Raw genomic sequence first — 25,600 nt, forward strand, 5'->3', positions numbered from 1 at the left:
AGAGTGATATTATTTATCTAGCATCCAAATACTGGCAAAACTTATCCATTCCAAAAAGCTTTAACCCCAATAGAATAAATGACACTTTAAGTCATAGAAGTTGACAGCTATGCAGTGGAAGATGAAGGTATATGTAACATTAACAGCAGCCATGGGCAAAGGGTCAGGGAGACATGATTAATCCTGTGGACACATATTGGGTAAGGTTCTGTGACTGCAAGCAAAAGAAATTGACTATGGCTAACTTAAGGGGATAAAATCAATTTATTGGAAGTTTATGCCAATACTAATAAGTTAACTATTTTTATATTTACAACTACCCTGAAAAATACTTATGGATAGAGAAAATGAGACTTTGAAGGCAAACACATTATCTACCAGTAACTCACTATACATATAGTGAGGTGTACATACACCAATATCCTATACTATATATAGGTAGTCAGTAATGATACTGTGGAATCAAAAAAAGAGCAGACTCAGGCCTCAGAAAAAACCCCATGGATTTGGGTAGCTGGAATGAATGCCTAGCTCCTTCCATCTGATTGGATCAGTTCTAACATGGCTTCTTTTCCATCAAATTCACCCCTTTGGCCAGGGAGGTAATGGTAGGGCACCTTGAGTGACAACTCCAACCTGACTGCATGCAATGGGGAAGGGCAGTTCCCCAAAGGACCATTAGAATGTTCCTGCTAAAAAGTAAAAGGGCATGGGGGTGGGGGGATTATTGCCCAAAAGGGCCACCAGTAGGGTCATATGAAATATTTACACAACAATTAAAATTGTTTTGATTTCACGGAGAAGTGTTTATGGTATGATATTGATTATAAACAACAAAATGCAAAGCTATACTGTTGTTCGGTAGCCTTGGAAAACATCTAGAAGCACTGAACAGACTTAAAATATTACATGTTTTATATTTAAGATTGTTGGTTATAATGATGGCCCTTGAATTTGGAAATATTCTAGAAGAGTCTAGAAATAATTCCTTCAAAAGTTATTTTAAAAAGTTTATGCATTTAGAAAAGCTAACTTTTAGTTATTTGGAAAACTTACCAGTTCTAATCTTTATACTTCAGCCATGCCAAGTTCTTATAATATAGAATAAGAGAAAATAAGGTCCCAGGGTGCCTGAGTGGCTCAGTCAGTTAAGCATCTGACTCTTGATTTCAGCTCAGGTCATGATCTTAGGATTCATGAGACCAAGTCCCAAGTTGGGTTCTGTGTTGACAGTACACAGCCTGCTTGGAACTCTGTCTCTCTCCTTCTCTCTGTCCCTTCCCTACTCACACTCACTCTTGCTCTCTCAAAATAAATAAATAAACTTTAAAAAAATAAAATAAGGTTCAATTAATAAAAAATATGGCTAAACAATGGGATATTACACAGCTACTAGAAAAGAATGAAATCTTGCCATTTGCAACAACATGGATGGATCTAGAAGGCATAATGTTAAGTGAAATAAGTCAGTCAGAGAAAGCCAATTATCATATGATTTCACTCGTGTGGAATTTAAGAAACAAAACAAAGAAAAAAAGAGACAAACAAATAAACAAACCAAAAAACCACTCTTAACTATAGAGAAAAACTGATGGTTACCAGAGCGGAGGAGGGAGAGGGGATGGATGAACTAGGTGAAGGGGATTAAGAACACACTGATCCTAGTGAGCCTTGAGTAATGTATAGAATTGTTGAATCACTACTTTGTACACATGAACCTAATATAACGCTATATATTAATTATGTTGGAATTTAAAAAATAAATTAATAAAAGAAAAAGAATATGTGACTGATTCATGCAGAAAGTCCATGTATTTAGCATGTATTTAGCAGAAAGTACATGTATTTAGCAAAATCATTTCATGGATAATGCAAATTAATGCTATAAATGAGATTTAAGAAGATCTTTGTAATTTGGAAAAACAGTTTTAAAACAACTATAGTTACAGTTTAAAGCAGATTTTTTTGTGTCATTTGTGGTGTTCTCCAAGGATTTATATTTTGAAAACATAAAAATGATTAATACTTTCATGAATTTTAACTGTTCATTATTAAGATGAATAAATGATTAATATTAAGTCACATAAATGAATATTTTTTGTTAGTCTTACTTGCATTACTATCTGTTTATCTAAATACTTTAACTTACACATCTAAATTCTTTAATAATGTCTTAAATTTATTAATCAGTTTCTTCATAACCTCAGTGATAGAAATTAGGGAGCTAATACAGCATATTCTTTGCCATCCTCAACACATGTTTTCACATAATTAACACAAAGGCACTTTTATACTAAAATAGTGTACAAGTATCATTATAAATGTGTTACTAAGTTCATTACACTAAAAATAATACTTTATATGTAATGTGTGGAACATTATAAAGAATTTTCGCATACATTATCTCATTTGATTTTTATAGTCAATCTGTAAGGAAGGAGAAAAAAGATGAGAAATAACCTTTATTGGATGCTTACTATGCACAAAGCACATTAAATCCAACATTGCCTGTGTAAATATACATATATTTATATGATATATTAATTTACATTATATATTATATATGTATAATATATATTTATATATCATATCTCTTGTACATGACACCAAAAACATAAGCAATAAAAGAAAAAAGATAAATGGAAATTCACCAAAATTTTTGTGCTTCAAAAGGCACTATCGAAAAGTTAAAAAAAGACAGCCCACAGAATGGAAGAACATATTTGCAAATCATATATCTGATTAGAAATTTCTATCCAGAATATGAAAAATTCTTACAACTCAACAACAAAAAGTCAAAAAAACCCAATGTAAAAGTGAGCAGATTACCAATAGACATTTCTCCTCCCAAAATAGCAAATGGCCAATAAACACATGAAAAGGTGTTCAACATTACCTATGAGGGAAATGCAAATTAAAACCACAATGAGCCAGTTTGATCAAAAATAAAAAGGAAATGACCCAAATAAATAAAATTAAGAATGAAAGAGGAGAGACCACAACCAACACAGCAGAAATAAAAACAATAATAAGAGAATATTATGAGCAATTATATGCCAATAAAATGGACAATCTGGAAGAAATGGACAAATTCTTAGAAATATATACACTACCAAAATTGAAACAGGAAGAAATAGGGGCGCTTGGGTGGCGCAGTCGGTTAAGTGTCCGACTTCAGCCAGGTCACGATCTCGCGGTCCGTGAGTTCGAGCCCCGCGTCAGGCTCTGGGCTGATGGCTCAGAGCCTGGAGCCTGTTTCCGATTCTGTGTCTCCCTCTCTCTCTGCCCCTCCCCCGTTCATGCTCTGTCTCTCTCTGTCCCAAAAATAAATAAACATTGAAAAAAAAAAAAGAAACAGGAAGAAATAGAAAATTTGAACAGACCCATAACCTATAAGGAAATTGAATTAGTAATCAAAAATCTCCCAAAAAACAAGAGTCCCGGGCCAGATGGCTTTCCAGACGGATTCTACCAAACATTTAAGGAAGAGTTAACACCTATTCTTTTGAAGCTGTTCCAAAAAATAGAAATGGAAGAAAAACTTCCAAACTCATTCTATGAAGCCAGTATTACCTTGATACCAAAATCAGACAGAGACCCCACTAAAAAGTAGAACTATAGACCAATATCCCTGACGAACATGGATGCAAAAATCCTCAACAAGATATTAGCCAACCAGATCCAACAATACATTAAAAAAACTATTCACCACAACCAAGTGGGATTTATACCTGGTATGCAGGGCTGGTTCAATATCTGCAAAACAATTAACGTGATGCATCACATCAATAAAAGAAAGGACAAGAACCATATGATCCTCTCAATAGATGCAGAGAAAGCATTTGACAAAATACAGCATCCTTTCTTGATAAAAACCCTCAAGAAAGTAGGGATAGAAGGATCATACCTCGAGATCATAAAAGCCATATATGAACGACCCAATGCTAATATCATCCTCAATGGGGAAAAACTGAGAGATTTCCCCTAAGGTCAGGAACAAGACAGGGATGTCCAGTCTCGCCACCGTTATTCAACATAGTATTGGAAGTCTTCACCTCTGCAATCAGACAACACAAAGAAATAAAAGGCAAGAGGAGGTCAAACTTTCACTCCAAATTGGCCAGAAGGAGGTCAAACTTTCATTCTTCGCAGATGACATGATACTCTATATGGAAAACCCTAAAGATTCCACAAAAAAACTGCCAGAACTGAATCATGAATTCAGCAAAGTTGCAGGATATAAAATCGATGTGCAGAAATTGGTTGCATTCCTATACACCAACAATGAAGCGACAGAAAGAGAAATCAAGGAATCAATCCCATTTACAGTTGCACAAAAAACCATAAAATACCTAGGAATAAATCCAACCAAAGAGGTAAAAAACCTATACACTGAAAACTATAGAAAGCTTTATGAAAGGAATTGAAGAAGACACAAAAAAATGGAAAAAGATTCCATGCTGCTGGATAGGAAGAACAAATATTGTTAAAATGTCAATACTACCCAAGGCAATCTACACATTCAATGCAATCCCTATCAAAATAACACCAGCATTCTTCACAGAGCTAAAACAAATAATCCTAAAATTTGTATGGAGCCAGAAAAGACCCCGAATAGCCAAAGCAATCTTGAAAAAGAAAACCAAAGCAGGAGGCATCACAATCCCAGACTTCAAGCTATACTACAAAGCTGTAATCATCAAGACAGCATGGTACTGGCACAAGAACAGACACTCAGATCACAATGGAACAGAATAGAGAACCCAGAAATGGACCCACAAATGTATGGCCAACTAATCTTTGACAAAGCAGGAAAGAATATCCAATGGAATAAAGACAGTCTCTTCAGCAAGTGGTGCTGGACAGCGACATGCAGAAGAATGAACCTGGACCACTTTCTCACACCATGCACAAAAATAAACTCAAAATGGATGAAAGACCTAAATGTAAGACAGGAAGCCATCAAAATCCTCAAGCAGAAAGCAGGCAAAAACCTCTTTTATCTTGGCCTCAGCAACTTCTTATTCAACACGTCTCCAGAGGCCAGGGAAACAAAAGCAAAAATGAACTATTGGGACCGCATCAAAATAAAAAGCTTCTGCACAGCAAAGGAAACAATCAGCAAAACTAAAAGGCAACGGACAGAAGAGGAGAAGATATTTGTAAACGACATATCAGATAAAGGGTTAGTATCTAAAATCTATAAAGAACTTATCAAACTCAACACCCAAAAAACAAATAATCCAGTGAAGAAATGGGCAAAAGACATGAATAGACACTTCTCCAAAGACATCCAGATGGTCAACTGACACATGAAAAAATGCTCAACTTCACTTATCATCAGGGAAATACAAATGAAAACCACAATAAGATACCACCTTACACCTGTCAGAATGGCTAACATGAACAACTCAGGCAACAACAGATGTTGGCGAGGATGCGGAGAAAGAGGATCTCTTTTGCATTGTTGGTGGGAATGCAAGCTGGTGCAGCCACTGCGGAAAATAGTATGGAGGTTCCTCAAAAAACTAAAAATAGAACTGCCCTACGACCCAGCAATTGCACTACTAGGTATTTAACCAAGGGATACAGGTGTGATGTTTTGAAGGGATACATGCACCCCCATGTTTATAGCAGCACTATCAACAATAGCCAAAGTATGGAAAGAGCCCAAATGTCCATCAATGGATAAATGGATAAAGAAGATGTGGTATATATATATACAATGGAGTATTACTTGGCAATCAAAAAGAATGAAATTTTGCCATTTGCAACTACGTGGATGGAACTGGAGGGTATTATGCTAAGTGAAATTAGTCAGTCAAAGACAAATATCATATGACTTCACTTGTATGAGGACTTTAAGAGACAAAACAGATGCACATAAGGGAAGGGAAACAAAAATAATATAAAAACAGGGAGAGGGATAAAACATAAGAGACTCATAAATATGGAGAACAAATAGAGGGTTAGAGGAAGGGGTGTGGGAGGGGGGATGGGCTAAATGGGTAAGGGGCACTAAGGAATCTACTCCTGAAATCATTGTTGCACTATATGCTAACTAATTTGCATGTAAATTTAAAAATAAATAAATAAATAAAATTAAAAATAAAATTAAAAAAGATTGCAAAAACAAAACAAAACAAAACAAAATACAACGAGACCTAAAATAGCCAAAGTCACAATCTTGATAAAAAGCAAAGTTGGAGGACTCACACTTCCTGATCTCTGAACTTTCTTCAAAGTTATAACTATAGAGACAGATGTACTGACACTGGCATAAAGACAGACACAGAAATCATAGAGTACAGAAATAAACCCATATGTCTATGGATGACTGATTTGCAACAAGAGTACTGAGACAATTTAATGGAAAAAGACTAATCTTTTCAGCAAATGGTGCTGAGACATTTGGCTGAATATGTGCAAGCAAAAGAATGAAGTTGGACCCTTACCTCACACCTTATACAAAAATTAGCTGAAAATGGAACAAAGATCTAAATGTAAGATGTGAAACCATGCAGCTTTTAGAAGAAAACATTAATGAACATAAGCATAAATGTTCATGACCTTGGATTAGAGAGTGATTTCCTACATGTTACTTCCAAAGCACATGCAAATGTAAATCTAAATCAATTTAAAAAATTTTTTCAATGTTTATTTATTGGGGGGGGTGTTGCAGAGAGAGAGAGGGAGACAGAAAATCCAAAGCAGGCTCTGTGCTGTCAGCACAAAGTCCAACATGGGGCTGGAACCCACAAACTGTGAGATCATGACCTGAGCTGAAGTCAGAGGTTCAACCGACTGAGGCACCCAGGTGCCCCAAATCTAAATTAATTTTTATGAGACACCACTTCCCCCACTAGGATGGCCGTAATAAAAAAGACTAAAAGTAGCAAGTGTTGGCAAGGATGTGGAGTAATTTGAATCCTCACACATTGCTGATGGGAACGTAAAACTGATGCAGTTGCTTTGGAAAATAATCTAGCAGTTCCTCAAAAGATCAAACCCAGAAGTTAGCATATAACACAGCAATTACACTCCTCAGTGTATACCTAAGAGAAATGTACCCAGGAATCCACACAAAACTTATACACAAATGTTCAGAGCAGCATTCTTCATAATAGTCCATCAACTGGTGAATGGATAAATAAACTGTGGTATATTCCATACAATGGGATATTATTTGGCAATACAAAGAAATGGTGTGCTGACATGAACTTCGAAAATGTGCTAAATGACAGAAACCAGTCACAAAAGGCCACATATTCTGATTCCATTTATGTGAAATGTCCAGAAGAGACAAGTCTATACAGACAAGAGGTGGATGAGTAGTTGTCTAGGGCTGGTGGGAGGGGCTGGGGGCAATGAGGAGTGACTGCCAATCTGTACAAGATTTCTTTTTGGGGTGACAAAAATCTTCTAAAATTGACTGTGAAAAATTGAAAACCACTGAATTGTATACTTTAAATAGGTGAATTTTGTGCTATATGAGTTAGATTTCAATAAAGTTGTTATGTTAAAAAAAAGATGGTGTCAGTCTCCAAATTCAATTCTCCTATAATATTTGTGTTAATACTAGCAAAGTCATGAAATAACCTTATAAACTGTATAATTTTCTATAAGATGCAAAACAGTGGCATTTCATAAAAATCTTACTTTCAGAGGTATTATAATACAGCCATGATTACATTGCTAATGTGTAACAGCAGGAAGTATGGTAGTTCTCAGGCTATACCTCTTATTTATATTAAATAACATGTGAATTTTTTTTTAAAGCACAATATGTTTTTGGGATATCAGATCACAGAAAGCTTTAACCCCACCACCAATAGAGAAAAAGAAAGAAGAAAGTATTGAAATTCCTTTTGATGTGCCATCTACTTTTTTGCATCTAGATCTCTCCTGGAAACCCCTCATTAAGGTGAGTAACACGCAGTTTGGTCCATTCTATTGGCTTATATATACTTCACACTGTGTACATGCATTTGCATACATATATACACACACTCAAAAAGTGGAGGAGCTCAAGTTAGCATAAGACTTTATAATTTATGTATTCATTTAACCAACTGATTCTTTCATTGAGGATTATTATGATGCCTGCTTAGGTCAAGCCCAAAATCACAATTTTTGTGAACTCAAGATTGACATTTGTTCATGTATTAGCAAGCTGCAACTTATCAATGATTTGTATAACTATTCATGTGCATGAGCAGTTCTCTGTAAATCAGTAGGCTCTCCCGTTAGCTAGAAATGCTAATTTTGCCCCTAATGTAGGCAAAATTCTGCATGTTTCGCATCTAGTAGGAAACAGTATTTTAATACCCATGAGCAAACAAAACTGAAAGTAATTGAAAGAGAAATTGCTTGAACTTTTCTTGAAAAGCAGAGCCTGAAGAAAAGCAATTTTAATTTGAGAAAGATATAGCTGTGGATGGAATATGTATGGAAAGTATGAATGAGCTTTCGATATTGATGACTTTCCTTTTTTAGAATGTGTAGTTCTAATTCCAGACTTAATACTTTTTTCCCTTTGTTGTACAAGTGTCATTATTACATTACATTACATTACATTACATTACATTACATTACATTACATTATTATATATTTGCTCCAAATGGAAGAGAGAGCACAGAGGGATGAGAATATTCCTGAAGTAGCTGGGATTAGGGATTAGAAATTAGAAAGAGAGGGTTAGGAATTTTCTGTGGTAGGATTTACTTGAGCTATAAATAGTTTTAAAAGAAATGTGCAAAGACTCACCTGAGTAATTGTAAGCATGTAGACAAACATCCTGATGGAGAAACGTGGGGCAGATGCTGTGAGGGAAAAATATCCTGTTCTGGTGCAGACTCAGGGCCACTTCTGGAGCTCAGGGGCATGTGTGTCCCCAAATGGACTCAGCAGTGCCAGGCAGATGAAAAGACCCCACACAACCTTCTGGAGGTTTAACTGAAAGATTTAGGAAACAGGAGAATAAGCCCTTATTTTATATTAAAACCAAAAAGGATAGATTATGAAACAGAATACACAATATTTTCAGAAATTAAACACACGAGCCTGGGATTTGGAAAGGAGCTCCTGGACAAGCACCCTTGGGTCACAAGGTTTTAGAAACTGTGGTTTAGACACTATCCATGGGGAAAAGCAACCAGAAATCTGAAAGAGAATGGAAAAGGGACAAGGGGAGGGAGGTGGAAAACAGCCATCTAGGGGCAGAAGGGAAAAGCAAGAATAAATCACCCACAGGATATATAGAAATAATCTTTCTTATAATGTTCTCCCAAAAGATAAGGCTGTCTAAAGGTGAAACAAGTTTAGACCACTGCCCAACCAAGATCAGCCTGAGTGAGGACCATCTCCTTTACAAAGCACAAGGTAACTGCCTTTGCTTATTAAAAAGGCATGAGGGCATCCCTGGGTGGCTCAGTCCGTTGAGTGGCTGACTCCTTGTTTCAGCTCAGGTCATGATTTCAGGGTTGGGTTGGTGAGTTTAAGTCGAGATGGGCTCTGCACTGACAGTATGGAGCCTGCTAGGATTCTCTCTGCCTCCCTCTCTCTGCCCCTCCCCCAGTCATTCTCTCTCTCCCTCCCTCTCTCAAAATAAATAAATTAAAAAACATTTTTAAAGAGGCATGTAATAGTTTGAGTATTAGTGGTTCCTTATGTCTACAGTGAGTTAGACGGTTGCTAAGATAGTCTGATTTGTAAGAAGAATACAGAAACTCAAACACTCCAATATGGAACTTCATAATGGCTCTAATAATTACAGCCAACACATTAAAATTGCCTATATACACACAAAGATTTCACAGGATTCAGTTCAGCTTAGTTTCATAAACATTTATTGAGTACATTTATATATGTTTGAAAACTCATTAAAAAATTTTTACAAAACTGTCTTAATAAGTATGCATGTGCTCAAAGAATAGTTGTATAAAATGAACATATCTCAAGTCTAGCAAAATAAGTTATGAAATGTAAGAAATAAATTACCATTCCCAATCAGAACATAATAGAAAAATTAATATTTGTACAGCACCACCATAAAACAGAGTAGAGAAATAACAATTGACTTTTTAACCTATCTCAACCCATACACATTTGCTGAAATAATTGAAGGGTACACATATAAATGTCAAAGCTATTAAAATAAAGGTACGCATGAATATCCCACCCTGAGAGCAATGCATAATGGAAATGTACAAGAAGCACTAGAAACTGAAGTACTTTCCAAATATTTGCCTTATCAAAAGGATTTCCATTTATAAGTTGTTGAATGTTCAGTTAAATGATAGAATATCTCAGAAAAATATATATCTAATGCCCAGCTTGGGCAAAACTCACTTTGAAGCTGTGTGTTTCATAGATATAACTCAAGACCTCATGCTAAAAACCAACCAACCAACAAACAAAGGAATCATTATATTTTTATGGACATTTTCTAAGCAGTATTAAAACATCTCATGTTTTTATGTATTTGGGCCTGCAAAGGCCCAAATTCCAGATTCCAGAGGGAATCAAAGTTGGGTTCTCTTCTCCACTTCTTTGTATTCAGCTATTGGCTATAATTTATTGAATTTCAGCCATGAGTCGGGTACTGTGCTAGCTAATATTGCACATGGTTTCATTCATTTAACAGTTATTTATAAAATTCTCATTTTATGCCAGGCCCCAGGAGTATAACAATGAGTAAAACAGATGCCAATGATCATGACAATCCTGCAAACTGGGAGTTTTCATTACCATTTTATAATTAAGGAAACCAAAACTGAGAGAGGTTAATGTAACTTGTAAAGAGTAACTCATTAAATACCTTACTCTTTAAATTAATGAAAAAAGATGATCATGAGGATGTTACTGCTTTTATCCAACTACTAGTAAGGACATTACTGTATCTTTTAAAGTGTGCTTTTTTTCTTACTTTTAACAAGTTTATTGAGGTATAATTGACATACAATAAAATGTACATGTTAAATTATTCAATTTGATATGTATTGACAAATTAAAAATCCATGGAACCATCACTATAATCAAGAAAATGAACATATCCATCACTTCCTAAAGGTGACTCACATAAAGATGCATTTTTTAACACCTCCCTCCAGCACCTCCCCCACCTCCACCTACCAGACCACCACCAATCTGCTTTCTCTCACTATACCAGTTTGCAATTTTCTAGAACTTTATGTGATTCAAAGAGTATATGCGTTTTGGGGGGAGTCTGACTTCTTTCAGTCAGTATAATGATTTTGGAATTCATCTATGTTGTTGTATACATCAATAGTTAATTCCCTTTTATTCCAGAGTAATATTTCATCATATGGATATACTGCACATGTTTATCCATTCACCTGTTGATGGGCATTTGGGTCTTTTTCAGTGTAGGGCTATTACATATACATACACATACACATATACATATACATATACATATACATATACATATACAAGTCTTTGTATGGACATATGATTTTATCTGCTTGGGTAAATACCTAGGAATGGGATGATTAAATAATATGGCAGGTGTATGTTTAACTTTTTAAGAAACTGCCACAGTGTTTTACAAAGTGGTTGCACCATTTTACATTCCAACGAGCAGTGAGGGAAAGTTCCAGTTTTTCCACATCGTCATGGATAGATGATATGGCTAGTCTTTTTACCTTAACCATTCTAAAACATGTGTGGTGATATCTCATTTGCGTTTACCTAATGACTAAAGATGTTGAGTATATTTGCATGTATTTTTTTCCATTTGTATACCTATCTTCTTTGGTGAAGTGTCCATATCTTTGATCTATTTTTTAGTTGTGCTGTTTGTTTTCTTATTTCAGAGTTTTCAAAGCTCTTAATATATTCTGCATACTAGTCCTTTATCAGATATGTGATTTGCAAATATTTTCTCCCAGTCTATGAAATATTAAGTGTTATTCTCTTAACACTGTCTTTAGAAAAGCAGAAGTTTTTAATTTTGAGGAAATCCAGTTTATCAGTTTGTTCTTTTGTGGGTCATGATTTTGGTTTTGAATTTAACCCAAGCTTGGGCTACTTTTTTTCTAGGAGTTTTATAACTAAGTTGATGATCTGTATTGAGATAATTTTTTTCTCTGCACAAAGTATGGATTGGAGTTCATTTGCGTGTAGTGTTCCAGTGCCATTTGTTGAAGACACTGTCTTTTCTCCACTGGATGGTTTTTGCACCTTTGTCAAAAATCACCTGTCCTAATATGTGTGAGTCCATTTCTGAACTCTCTGTTTTGTTCTATTGATCTGTATGTCTTATCTTTACACCAATACTACATTGTCTTGATTACTGTAGCTTTGTAATTAGCCTTGAAATTAGTGCTTTCAACTTTTTTTTTCTTTTTCAAAATAGTTTTTGACCATTATAGGTTTTTCTTTCCCATGTGGATATTGTATCTTTTGTCTTGGATAAGCCTGCTCTGACTTTGATTGGAATTGTGTCAAAACTGTAAATCAGTATTATGAAAATTTGGTGTCTGCCATATAAAGCCTTTTACCTCATAAGTACAGTATATCTCTCCATCTATTTAGGTCATTAATTTCTCACTGATATTTTATACCTTTCAGTGTACAGGGCTTTTGCTTCTTGTGATAGGTGTCTCTAAGTCTTTCACATTTTTTGGTGTTCTAGTAAATAGTACTTTCAAAGTTTTAATTTTTGATGGTTCATTACCAGTGTATAAAAATACAATTAATGTTTGAGTATTGATTTTGTATCCTTCAGTCTTCCTAAAATCACATTAGTTATCATGGCTTATTTGTAGAGGATTTCTTTAGGTTCTCTAGATGATAATATCATTTGGATTTTCGCTATATAGATGATAATGTCATCTGTAAATAAGGACAGTTTTACTTCTTATTTTCTGATTTGTATGATTTTTTTTCCTTACCTGATTACACTGGCTAGAACCTCTAGGGGAGAGCGTTCTTGTTTTAATCCAGATCTCAGGGAGAAAGCATTTAGTCTTTCACAAGTAAGTATGATGTTAACTGTAGGGTTTTTGTAGAAGCCTTTATCAGGTTAAAGAAGTTCCCTTTTATACACAAGTTAATGTTGGATTTTGTCAAAAGATTTTTCTGCATTTTTGCAGATGATCATGCTTTTTTTCTTTTTAAGCTTATTAATATGGTAAATTATTTTAATATCCGAATGTTAAACTAGCCCTGCATTTCTGGGATAAACTCCACTTGGCTGTGATTTAGTAATTGTAATATCTTAATTTTTTAAAGGACAATTTTTACACTGTTATCTCTATATTTATATCTGTGTTTATTCAAAACATTTATTAAACTCTTGCAAAGTGACAGGCTCTGAGGATATAGCTGGGAAAAGCCAATTCCCTGCTTCCATGGAGCTTACATTCTGGGGGGATAGATACATATCTACATCCACTTAAGAAATGACCTATTTAAAACAAACCCTGAAGCATGCCCCCAATGTCATCAAACAGAAATACTCCCCATCAAATGAATGTTCTCTTTACAGACAAAGTCACTTGGTGGATATTTCTTCTTTCTTTCTTTCTTTCTTTTTTTTTTTTTTTTTTGTGGATATGTCTTAGAGAAATATATCTCTCTTTCTTAGAATATTATTTAACCTGATAAATCTGGCTAAATCAGTTCATAAAGGGAATGGACAAACATGTTTTTCAATTCTCAGCTGAGACTTTAATTGGCTGTGTCCCTTTACGTGTGTTCAGAAGTCTGTGTTGACAGGCAGTACCACAAGTCCTAGAGAAAATTAAATTTCACTTGGTAATCTCAGTGGATCTTGCTAACACACTCCTCTTATCATTAAAGGCAGTTACCGTGGGTTGTGACTGGCCTCTTGTGTAGATGGCCAGCTCTCAGAACTTTACTTGAGATCTCATTATGGTATTTTGAATTTCCTTACGACACACTGTCAGCTATCCACCTACTCTGGCCAGAATTGAACCTATTGACTAGAATACACATGGTCATATGCTTCTTGACCATGTTCTGTGTATTGTCTATATTGGTTCTCCTCCCCCTCCTCTCCACCAAGAATCACAAATTCAGCTATTCCACTGGCACACCCTGGGGAGCACTCTCAGGAGCATTGTCTGGTACTCTGTTGCCACCTAGTGGCTGTAGGCTACTTGGCTTTTGCCTGCCATATTAGATCCTTAGTCTGCCCTTCTGAGTAGTCACTTTAAGATGTTCTTTTTGTTTATTCTGTTGCAGAAGACTTTGCTCTAAAAGTTTTTGGAATTCCTACTCTGTAATTGCCTTCAGAGCCTCCGTTATATTCTCCTAAGCACTGTGGCATAGTGGTTAAGGATGTAGATTCCAGAGTTTGGGTTTAAACCCCAAAGCCACAATTTATTATTTGACCAGGTCAAATTACTATACCTCTCTGTGCCTTACTTTAAAACAAACAAACAAACAAACAAACAAACAAAAAAATTATTTGAAAAGAGATACATGAAGATAACGGAAGCAAATAATGAAGGTAACGACTTCATGTAGTATTGAGAAGATAAAATGAGTTAATATATATACAGCTCTAAGAACAGCTCTTTGTCAACCTACAATAAATGTAAGCCACTGTATATGAGGCCTGGGCAAGCTACTTAATCTCTCTGAGCCTCACTTTATCATCCTTGAAGGAGAATTAATTCTTAACTACCTTAGGAGTTATTGCGAGAATTGAATGAAATGGTGCATGTAGAGCACACAGTTCAGTACCTGGCATGTAGTCATGTAGTAAGCATTCAGTAAGTGTTAGCTGCTACTGTTATGCTGGGCCCTGGTGATGGAAATCCATGGGTGGAAAATCCACAGGGATGACGTTGATTTTAATAAATATGCAAGTTATTCCAGTCAAGTCTAAGTAAACACAGTTGATGACAACATTTTTGTCTGGCTTCATTCTCTTTAACTTCACCACATTAAACACTATCAACGTAGCCCCTTTTCTCAGAGCTCCTGCCTTGGTTTTTGTGGTTTTCCTAATACTTCTTCAGTTTCTCTCCTCTGCCCTCTTTCTCTGCTGCCCTCTCAGCGTGGATATGCCTCAAACTCAAATTTCAGCGGTATGCTTTCCACGTTCCTCACTCCTTTCAGTAACTGGGTCTACTCTTAATCTGCTGAGAATCCCCCACTTTCCCTCTTGCTATCTCTTGGGCTTAAACCCAACCTACTCCCTCAATGTCCGTGTGTCCAGATCACAACTTGAGTCATCCCTCTCTCTCTCCTCCAGTCCCTACATCCAGTCTCTGACTTAGGAGAATTAGGTCTTCCGTTATAGCATATCTCACCTTTGCCTCTTCCTTTGTGTTACTGGTAGTGACCCCTGGATCAGGCTCTCCTTGTTAGACCAGAGGGCTCCAGACTTTTCCAACTTGCATCCCATCAAGAAAAATTTTTGAGCACATATTGCCAACAAACATGTATTTACTTACCAATTATATACACGTTCTACTCTACTAATATATTAATGTGTATTATTTAGAAAGAGAAAAACAGACATTGAAATGAGAGTGATGAATTTGAAATATTTTAATGATTTTAATTTTATACACTAAATGGATACAAAATGCCTTTTTCCTCATGTTAAATGTATATGAATAATATCTTTTAGTAAGAACAATGTGATTAAATGTACCTAGTTATTTCTTGACATGTTGATTGGCACTTTGTAATACAGCTATTTACAAGTCCGGTTTCATGTTTGGCTTACCTTGTTACTTGTTTTTGATGTCTTATCTTTTGGGAAGGGAGACTGCCCAAAGCATGTAGATCCCTAACAAAGGAAGCACTGGTTGATTGTACCAACAAAATCATAATTGTTTCTCACTTTTGTCCAGAATTATGTTACAGGTTTTTTTTAATGGTATATATATTTTTAGTGTAGCTGAGGTTTTCTTCTATTTTAGTTTTCATTTATATGTTTGTTGGTTGGTTCTTCTGTTCATTTGTTAGTATTCCCATGGTTGATATAATCTAGATGATGATGTATTAAGATGTGGGGAGTAGGGTTTGATGAGGATATATTTCTCTACCACCTCTCCTAGAAATTTAATGTCACATTTTTAAAAAAACTAATAAGTGACCTGGGAATATGCCCAAGATAATATCTTTAAGAGAATAGAAAAACAGGATAAAAGCTAAAATGCCCAATTAAAAGAAAATCCTTTATATATTCACAGAATATATATATTCACAGAAATGTAATTGTAGGGAGACATTTTAATGGTGGTTATCTCTGGAAAATATGATAATGGATGATTTTTCTTATTTTCTTCATGCTTTCCTCTATTTTCCAAAGCTTCGGTAAATAACATTTATTAATTTTAGCTCATAAAAAGACTTTTGTTTTAAAACAAGATGACATCTTTGTTTTTTAAAAAGACTTTTGTTTTAAAAAGAAAGAAGGCCCAGATGGTGTTGGAATTTTAGCCTCCAGATTTTTTTTTTAATTTTTTTAACGTTTATTTATTTTTGAGAGAGAGAGAGACAGAGCATGAACAGGGGAGGGGCAGAGAGAGACGGAGACACAGAATCTGAAACAGGCTCCAGGCTCTGAGCTGTCAGCACAGAGCCCGACACGGGGCTTGAACTCACGGACCGTGAGATCATGACCTGAGCCGAAGTTGGACGCTTAACCGACTGAACCACCCAGGCGCCCCTAGCCTCCAGATTAACTATGCTCTGTTTGCATGTGTAGTTACAGCGATAATGCGGTACAATCCCTGGTGTTCTTAAGTAATAAACATGAGCTAACCAGAAAACTTTAAATTATGTTCCATGCATGTGCTGTGCTTGTGAAAACAAGTAATACATTTTAGATGGATTTATTTTTTGAAGTTAGATCATTTTTGATACTTAAAAGTCTAATTATGAGTTATTTGAAAAAATTCCATACAATGCCAAATGAATAAAAATAACATGAGTTTCTCAGTAGAGAGTTTTACTGAGAGTATCAAAAGTAATGTAATCCAGAGGATATATTTTATGTCCAATTTTTACTGTAAATAATTCTGAAATGATATAAATAATGTAGAACTGTTTTTTAAACTGGGTGCTGTGGAACTTTTTAGAGCCCCTGAAAGTAGGTGGAGGGGTCTCCTCCTTCCCACCAGGAAACCCTTTAATCACAGCAATGCAGGTTTTGATAGATTTCACATGCAAGGGTTCCTGCATATGCTTTGGTTTGAAAGACACGTTCCACTGCTAAATTAGAAGTCTAAAGATGCTCATACTTAATGCCCGCCACACTGGGGAGAGAATGGGGCAGATGTGTGTGGCAAGGGGCAGAAAATATAAACTAACTATATTTTAAAAGATCTTTCACTGTAAATATGTGCTCCTTCTATTCATACTCCTCTGAAAGACAAAATATTAGCCCAGAGCAAAGTAGTGAAGGCAGGAGAGATGAACCCATACCACGATCTGGAAGGTGCGTTGGCCAACAATCTCAAGCCTATAGAGGACTTCTGCACAAAGTTCTTTGTTGGAACAGAGGTGAGTTAGAATTATCTGCTCTCTTATTTATACATGTTATGTATGTATATTTACATGTATGTATATATGTATATATATGTGTGTGTATGTGTATATATATGTTATTATAGCCTTAATTTCAGTTTTATTGAGGCATAATTGACATGAAATTGTAAGATATTTAAAGTGTACATCATAGTGATTTGATGTACATATACATTGTGAAAGCCTTCCCTCCCCATCTAGTTAATTAACATATCCATCACCTCACATATTTATCTTTGTGCCTGTGTGTGTGTGTATGTGTGTGATGACATTTAAGTTATATTCTCTTAGCAGATTTCAATTATATAATACAGTGTTATACTGTGGTCACCATGTTTTACCTTATATCCTCAGAACTCACTAACCTTACAGCTGGAAGTTTGTACCCTTTTACCAACCTCTTCCTGTTTCTCCCACCCCCCAGACCCTGGCAACCACTTATCTACTCTGTTTCATTATAACCTCTATTGTACATTTGCTTTATGAAGGCTTACAATATCTATACCATTTTCATATTTTAATATACTTATTTGCATTGAATTTTTAAAATCTTCATGCTTCATAAATTCATATTTAAAATGTTTCTGACAAATGTGAAAAAAATCTATAAAATTCAGCATGACCTTCTTTACTAATGATTTATTGATCAACCTGCAAATATTTATTGAACACCTACACCATATGGAAGAAACCATGCTAAGTGTTAGAGATTTACTAAGAAAATTTATTGCTTTGTTAGCTAGCAAAATGTAGCAGGAAAGACAGTGCAAAACTCACTCAATTCAAAAGTAACAACCGGATATAATAATGATAATGGCTGCCATTTTTTGGCACTTATTATAATAGCCAAAGTGAGCTTACATTTATTGGACATTTTCTATATAGCAGGGTCTGTGCCAGGTATTTTCCAAAGTATATCTCACTTAGTCCTAATAATCTTCATTCATGACTCTATTTCTCTGAAATAAAGGGTTTTTCTCCTAAACCATGGAAAGATGCCATAGATCAGTCTCGCTGGAATGCAGTCTGAGCTCATACTTTAGTATCATGAGAAGATTAGATTACACCAGTTCTCAGAAGCATAATGCCCACCAGGCACAGCATTAGGCCCTGGGTCAGACATGAATCAACAGCATAGTCCCTGTCCACCGGGCACTCACTGCCTAGTTATGGAGCAAACACATTAATAGCATTACCCATGTCAGTGCCCATCCAGAAGCCACGGGAAGAGGACAGGGGAGGTTGGGGAATCCAGACTGTTAGCTAGGACTTTGCAGGTTGAGGAGGCATCTGAAATACCAGGATGAGAGTACAATTCCCAGCAGAAGTAACAGCCTAAACAATGCTTTGGAATTATGGGAGTCTGGGATTTGTCTGGAGACAGTGGAATCATTTGTGCAAGAGGGAATGCTATACCTTGAATGCTAGGTTGGGATCCAGTCAAAGAGCCTTTTCTGCCATGTTAGGGAATTTGAATTTCATTTGGCAAGCAATGGGGGACTTACCAAACAAATACTTGTTTTATAACTTGGGCTGTCAATTTTTGTAACTTGGGATTCTAATTTTTTTTAATTCTGGAAAAATATAAGTAACAAGTTACCATCTTAATAAATTTGAAGTGTTTAATTCAGTGCTATTAGATACATTCATATCATTGAGCATCCATCTATCTCCAGAATGTTTTCATCATCCCAAACTGAAATTCTGTACCCATTAAAACAATAACTCACCATTCACTCCTGCCTCTAGCCCACGGCAACCCCCATTGTACTTTCTGGCTCTATGACTTTGACTATTCCAGACACCTCATGTAAGTAGAATCATAGAATTATCTCTGTGCACACCAGAGTTTTTAAAGCAGGGCGATGACAGCTTTAGAAAAATGAATGACCACGAGATCTTAAAATAGAAATTAAAATATGATATCCTCTGCTTAAACCATTCGGTGACAACTCATTCAACCATGAATAAAATCCAAACTCTTCACACTGTGGCCTACAAGATTCTGCATAACTTAGCTCCTTCCTATCTCTACACCCCCGTCTGCACCAGTCTCCCTCTCTCTCTCTCCAGCTGCTCTGATTTTTCTCTTTTTCTATGCCAAACTCTTCCCTGCCTTTCAAGCCCTTGTCCTTAAAAGGATTAACTTCACCCATCATTCAGCAGATATTTATTGAGCATTTACTATATGCTAGGCACTGTTCTTGGCCCCGGGAATATATCTGTGGACAGACAAAATTCCCTACCTCATGGGCTGACATTCCAGTAGAATGCTCTTCTACCAACTCTTGACGTGGCTGATTTTGGTTAGAGAGAATGAGGTAGACCCCCTCTGGGATCTAGACTGGCCAGGACAGGGCTGAAGCAGGAGGAAATGGAGCCAGGGAGGTGCAGAGGCTGGAGAGGCAGTGATTTCAAGTGGGCCAACCAGAGATGAAGAGGGCATGAGCAGTGGGCCAAGAATGTCAACACAGGGGTAGGAGGAGTAGAATTCTCAGAACCAGGTAACTGGATGGAGAAGGACGTGAAGGTTCCCAGCTAGGTGGCTAATGATATAATGGGCATTTAACATGGATTTATTAACCTGATGCAAGTTATTCTATTCCTCTTTGACTTGGTTCGGTTTCAGTGTTCCACATATCAGTTGTGAGACCCAGGAGGTACTCATAACTCTCCTATAGGACTCTGGCAAGGGCTGGGTCATATACAGAAAGCTCCTAACAACTCTGGCAAGCACTATGCACTCAATCAATGGTAACTGCGGGGGATGTGCCACGGGCAACAGGCTAGGCGTATGCACCAGATGTCTGCTGGTCTCTGCTCCCTCAGACTCTGAGCAGCATGAATGGAGGGAAGACTTATCTTCTGACTCTGAATTTCCAACACGAAGCACAGTCCTTGTTTGTTACATGAGTTAATGAACAAAAGCACAGAGGAGTGAATGAGTAGACCCTGGCCCCAGGGAGCATACTTCACTTTGCATACTCCAGTGTTTCCCCCTCTCCTCTCCCTCGCCTACACGTCCCAAGCCATCCTTCGAGTCCTCTCAACCCCTCTTTTTATACACCTTTCTCTGTGTTTTCCTCTTACTATCCAGTGAGAAAAACATTGGAATTAGGAGACTGCATCTGGGCGACCTTGAGTATATTGTTTCACCTCTCTGAGTCTCTGTGCTCCTTCTATAAGAAAAGGCATGAGACTAAATGTTTTTCTCTAAACCTCTCCCACCTCTCCCATTCACTAGTTCTGCATCTTTTCCATTTGTGTGGTTGTTTCTGTCCCTTCTTTACACCAGGTTCTTATGACTTCCCCGCTCCTTAAAATGGCCATAAGTAGAGCTGGAATATATATTATTACTAGTTATGTTATTTTAAGTGGAACTTTGCTTCCTGTTCTCAATTTTAAAAGGTAATGACACCATATTATGAATTTATATTTCCTTTTTCCTCTTACTCCACAAAACTTTTAAAATACTGACTTTGTATCATGCTGAGAACAAATCACTGAATAAGTCACACCAGATCCCTCCCTGGAGCTTTCAGTCCAGTGGACAATTTCCAATTAACAAAAGATTAAGAACTCAGTAGTTGGAACTTGTGTAACATAGATTATCTCCATAAATGCCTGTGTTCTCCATTTCACTATGTGTACATAAAAATGTAACAAATTCCTTTTTTTGTTCAATGTAAAAAATGTTTAAGCCTTCCCTGCACTGTGTCAAATTATCATTTGATTATGTTAGCCTGCAGCTTTGTTTTTGTTTGGGTCACAGTCCATCTTAGCACATGAATATGAGATCGTTAGTCCCTTCGGTTGTCTTTGTACTCATCAGGAACCTGTAATATTTTTAGGAAGGTGGAGTGATATATACAGATTGGAAAATGGAAAGAGACCCTGAAACTGGCCGATTGATGGGTAAGTTTTGATGATTCCTGTGTTATGAATAAGTTATTCCTTTGAACAAAGTGCTGAGTAACCCTGGCCTTGCTAATGGGAGAAGGGTAGACCCTGAGGTCCTGTCTCTGGGCTTGTTACTTAAGCGAGGGCCTCCGATAGCAGCACTTTTCTCACTGGGAAGTCTGTTAGAAACGCACAAACTTGGACCCTACCCTACGCCTGCTGGAACTGAATATAGATTTTTTTTAAGTTTTTATTTATTTATTTTGACAGAGAGAGACGAGGGGTACAGAGAGAGAGAGAGAGAGACAGAATCCCAAACAGGCACTGTCAGTGCAGGGGCGACACGGGGCTCAACCCCACCAACCAGGAGATCATGACCTGAGGCCAAAATCAGGAGTCTGACACTCAACTGACTGAACAAACCAGATGCCCCTAAATATAGATTCTTAATAAGATTCACCACGTAATTTGTTTTCACCTCTAAATTTGAGGAGTACTGATCTATTGATGCTTAAATGACTAAGATAATTTAAAATATCTTAATTTTTAATTAATTGCTGTCTTAATAATTCAACAATTTGGTAGCTCATCTACATGAAAAATACTAACCGATGTGAAATTATAAGCTAAGTTTACAATGATCTTGACAACTTCAGAACAGTATGAAGAAGCAGCAGTAGGACTCTGCTCTCAGGCCGGGACTGGTGCTGTCCATGTGTTCCTCCGTTCCCAGGGCCCCACACTCTGGGCAGCTGAGCAGACATATGGGGGCCACGCATAGCTCTGAGCAGGAATCAAGAGTTCAGGCTCCCCAGTAAGCTAAGCTCCCTGTCAAAGCTCAGAGCCTTGAGGTTTGCTACAACTACTTATTTAAAGGCTTGGATTTTATCTTGGCACGAAAACTTATTTGAGCCACACTTCAAAATGTGGAATAACCATAAGCACAGGAAGAGGCAGCTGCTGGGACTGCTAGACTACCATGGAGCAGTGAGGTGGAGCAGCCAGGCTAGGTTTGCACAAGGGGTACTGGTCAGTCCTACCGGAGGTTAGGACAGTGGGCATGTGAGTGACTGAAAGGAGTCGCAGGTCAGAGATACAGCCTGCAGGGGACAACTTCTGGGTCTCAGGTCTCTGCCTCAAACTTCACTCCCTCCACTTCTATCTACTGAGTCTGGCTCGGCAGAGTGGAGTCTGCCTTAGACCTGGGAAGGCTTGCTTTCCCAGCACTGCCTCCAGGGTAGCCATATTAACCTGGAAACAAAAGTACTCCCAGTTTTCTGACCTACAACTTCCGGCCAGAAACCCAAATGTGTGTTAGTGGTAAGAGTGGGGCATTGAGAGAGAATCAGATGTGACCCAAGGAAAGGTCAAATGCTTGCAGAACTGAGACTGATTTTCCACTTTCTATTCATTTTGAATTCCATGATTTAAAAGTTGAACTCAAAATTATATATCAGATGCAATGAATTACATTCAGCTACTTGTATGCTTATTCATGTATCTGTTTATTCAATAAGTCATGAATATTAATTGTGCACATATTGCATGCACATGGCAACTGTCTCTACTGCCCTGATGGGACACAAATCGAGACCTTGATGCCATGAATTGGTGATGCACTGGTGTTGTATCTGATCTCAGAGACTTTCTTGGGGTCTTACCATAGAGTCAAATTCTTAAACTGCTTTGGAGGTGAACCCTGACAAAAAGGGCTAGTTATTTATTTTAAATGGATTTTATTCCATTTATAGAATAACCAATGACAATAAACTTAGAAACCCAAGAGTTTATGTTTGAAACTTACTGATGTTGTTTTTTCTTTCTTTCTTACTTTCATTCATTCATCAATTCATTAATGATAACCTAATCTGTGCCAGGCATGGTAACAGGGATGTGCAGCAGAGGAAATATAAGAGAGAGTTGGCAGTCACCATGGCAGGATTATGTGACCAATGGGATGTGGGTTAGTAAAGAAGAAGAAGAGTTGCTTTTAATTTCTTGACATATAGTTCACTGCAAAAACAAACAACAACAACAACAACAACAACAAAAAACGGGAAATAGCTTTAACCACTTACTTGAAGTCTACTTTAAAATCATCACAATACTTTAAAATACTTTAAAATCATCAGTCAAGCATTTTGTAACATGGAAAGCCAAACAACACTGTTGTTCCCATTGCATAATGGTTAGATTCAGAGAAATTCAATGTATAGACTCTGTAAATTGTGCACTGCTTTCCTAATTACATTCTGTGAACTGGCAGTGTTTTCCTTAGGAGCTACCAGCCTAATGTTTTTCGTAAACACCGTGGAGTGTACCTGAGTAAAGATGAGGCCGTTACTGGGACCCAGTCCTTCTTGATTTGCTAGGAACCCCATGTTCTTATCAACAAGGCAGGAAGGAGAATTTCCTCTTCTAAGAAAAAGGTTCTGAAAGATATATTACCCTGAATGAGATAAGTGTGATAAAGAAGTCCAAATCAAACAAAATTTCCAGATGATCTAAGTGACAAGCCAGAAAAAAAAAAAATGCAGGTGAATGATGACAATTGACATAATTGTTTCATGTGCTCTACTCACAAATGGGCACATGCCATGTTTCAGGCACTCTTCCAAGTACCTTCCATGGATTAGTTCACTTAATCCTCACAGCAACCCTATGGGGTAGCATCGCCAGGGTTTGAACCTAGGCGCTCTATGCTCTTGATCACATCACTGTCCTGAATCCTGCATTAGATAATGATTCTGGAAACTACTTCTTTGTTTATTGTAATTTTCTCATAGCAACTTGGCCTGGGGCCACTGGTACTCCAGTTAATAACTTAAGGACAGCTCTATTCATTGCTAAATGGAACTAAAGGTCCTTAAAAGGACAAAGGGAAGGAAAAGATATAATAATAATATAATTTTTAGACTGTGGCAAAATATACATAAATGTGAAATTTACCATCTTAACTATTTTTAAGTTTATAATGTACTATTGAGTACGTTCACATTGTTGCGCAACCAATCTCCAGGACTGTTTCCATTTTGTAAAACTAAAACTCTGCACCAGTGAAACACTAGCTCCTATTCCCCTCTCCCCTCAGCCTCTGGCAGCCACCATTTATGTTTTGTCTCTATGAGTGTGGTTACTGTAGATACCTCACGTCAGTGGAATCGTGCAGTATCTTTGTGACTGGCTTCTTTCCCTAAACAGAATATCCTCAAGTTTTACCCATGTTGTAGCATATGTTGGAATGTCCTTCCTTTGGAAGGATGAATAATATTCCATTGTATGTGTGTGTCATATTTTGTTTATTCCCTCATCTGTTTACGGACACTTGGGTTGCTTCCACATTTCCGCTATTGCAAATAATGCTGCTATGAATATGAGTGGAAAAATATCTCTTTGAAATTCTACTTTATGAGCAAGATTCAGTAGGTGTGTGTGTGTGTGTGTGTGTGTTTCTGCTTAATGTTTCCATGGGGTACTAAGAAAAAAAAAAATCCAGCTTTCACGTAGCTATCAATATGATGGGATTCACAATAAGTTCATGATTTGGATATAAAGTAGTCAGACATCATGGTTTGGCCTAGATAGGCTCTTATCTTTGTGGCCATCCCTGAGGTGGGTGTGGGCAGCAAGGAGTGGGGAGGAGCCAGCTCTGCAGCCAGGCCTGGGAGAGAGGAGACCCAAGCAATGGTGGGGTAGACACCCTAGGGGAAAGGAGGACCCCCGGGTTGGAGCAGAGACTAAAGGGAACTCTGGATCTTAATGTCCAAACCTGCTTCCCCTTTAGTCTTCCTAGTGGCAATAAATGGAAACCCCACTGAGCTGGTTGCTCCTGCCAGAAGCCAGTCATTCTCAGCCATCCTGCTCAAGCCATCTCTAAGTCTTGTCAATTCCAGCTTGCAAATATTTCTTGATCATCCACTCTTCTCCATGTACCTTCATCCAAGCACCATGCTCTCTCACCAGAACTACTTCCTATGGGGTCTCCTCTTTTCTTCTACCTGTTGTTAATCCATTCTCTTCACAGCAGTCAGACGATCTTTGGAAATCAGTCAGCTTGTCTTCTGGGCCTAAAGGCCTTTTTTGAAACACATTATGCTTAGAATATAATCTAAACTCCTGTCCTACAAGGGCCTGCATGGTCTGGACCCTCCTGGTCCCTGT

The 25,600-nt window shown here is 37.2% G+C and overlaps 1 protein-coding gene across 2 annotated transcripts in view; it reads left to right on the top strand.

Moving 5' to 3' along the window:
* The window catches only part of DNAI3 (dynein axonemal intermediate chain 3), an 82,860-nt gene that overhangs the window by 46,215 nt on the left and 11,045 nt on the right, over window positions 1-25,600 (top strand). For both annotated transcript variants that reach the window (XM_043575462.1, XM_043575461.1), the window contains exons 15-18: window positions 7,780-7,924; window positions 9,295-9,382; window positions 17,385-17,515; window positions 21,391-21,454. In XM_043575462.1, the coding sequence (XP_043431397.1) occupies window positions 7,780-7,924; window positions 9,295-9,382; window positions 17,385-17,515; window positions 21,391-21,454 (428 nt within the window). The remainder of the gene's footprint in view (window positions 1-7,779; window positions 7,925-9,294; window positions 9,383-17,384; window positions 17,516-21,390; window positions 21,455-25,600) is intronic.

This window comes from Prionailurus bengalensis, chromosome C1 (genome assembly GCF_016509475.1).
Source record: "Prionailurus bengalensis isolate Pbe53 chromosome C1, Fcat_Pben_1.1_paternal_pri, whole genome shotgun sequence".
NCBI classification, from domain to species: domain Eukaryota; kingdom Metazoa; phylum Chordata; class Mammalia; order Carnivora; family Felidae; genus Prionailurus; species Prionailurus bengalensis.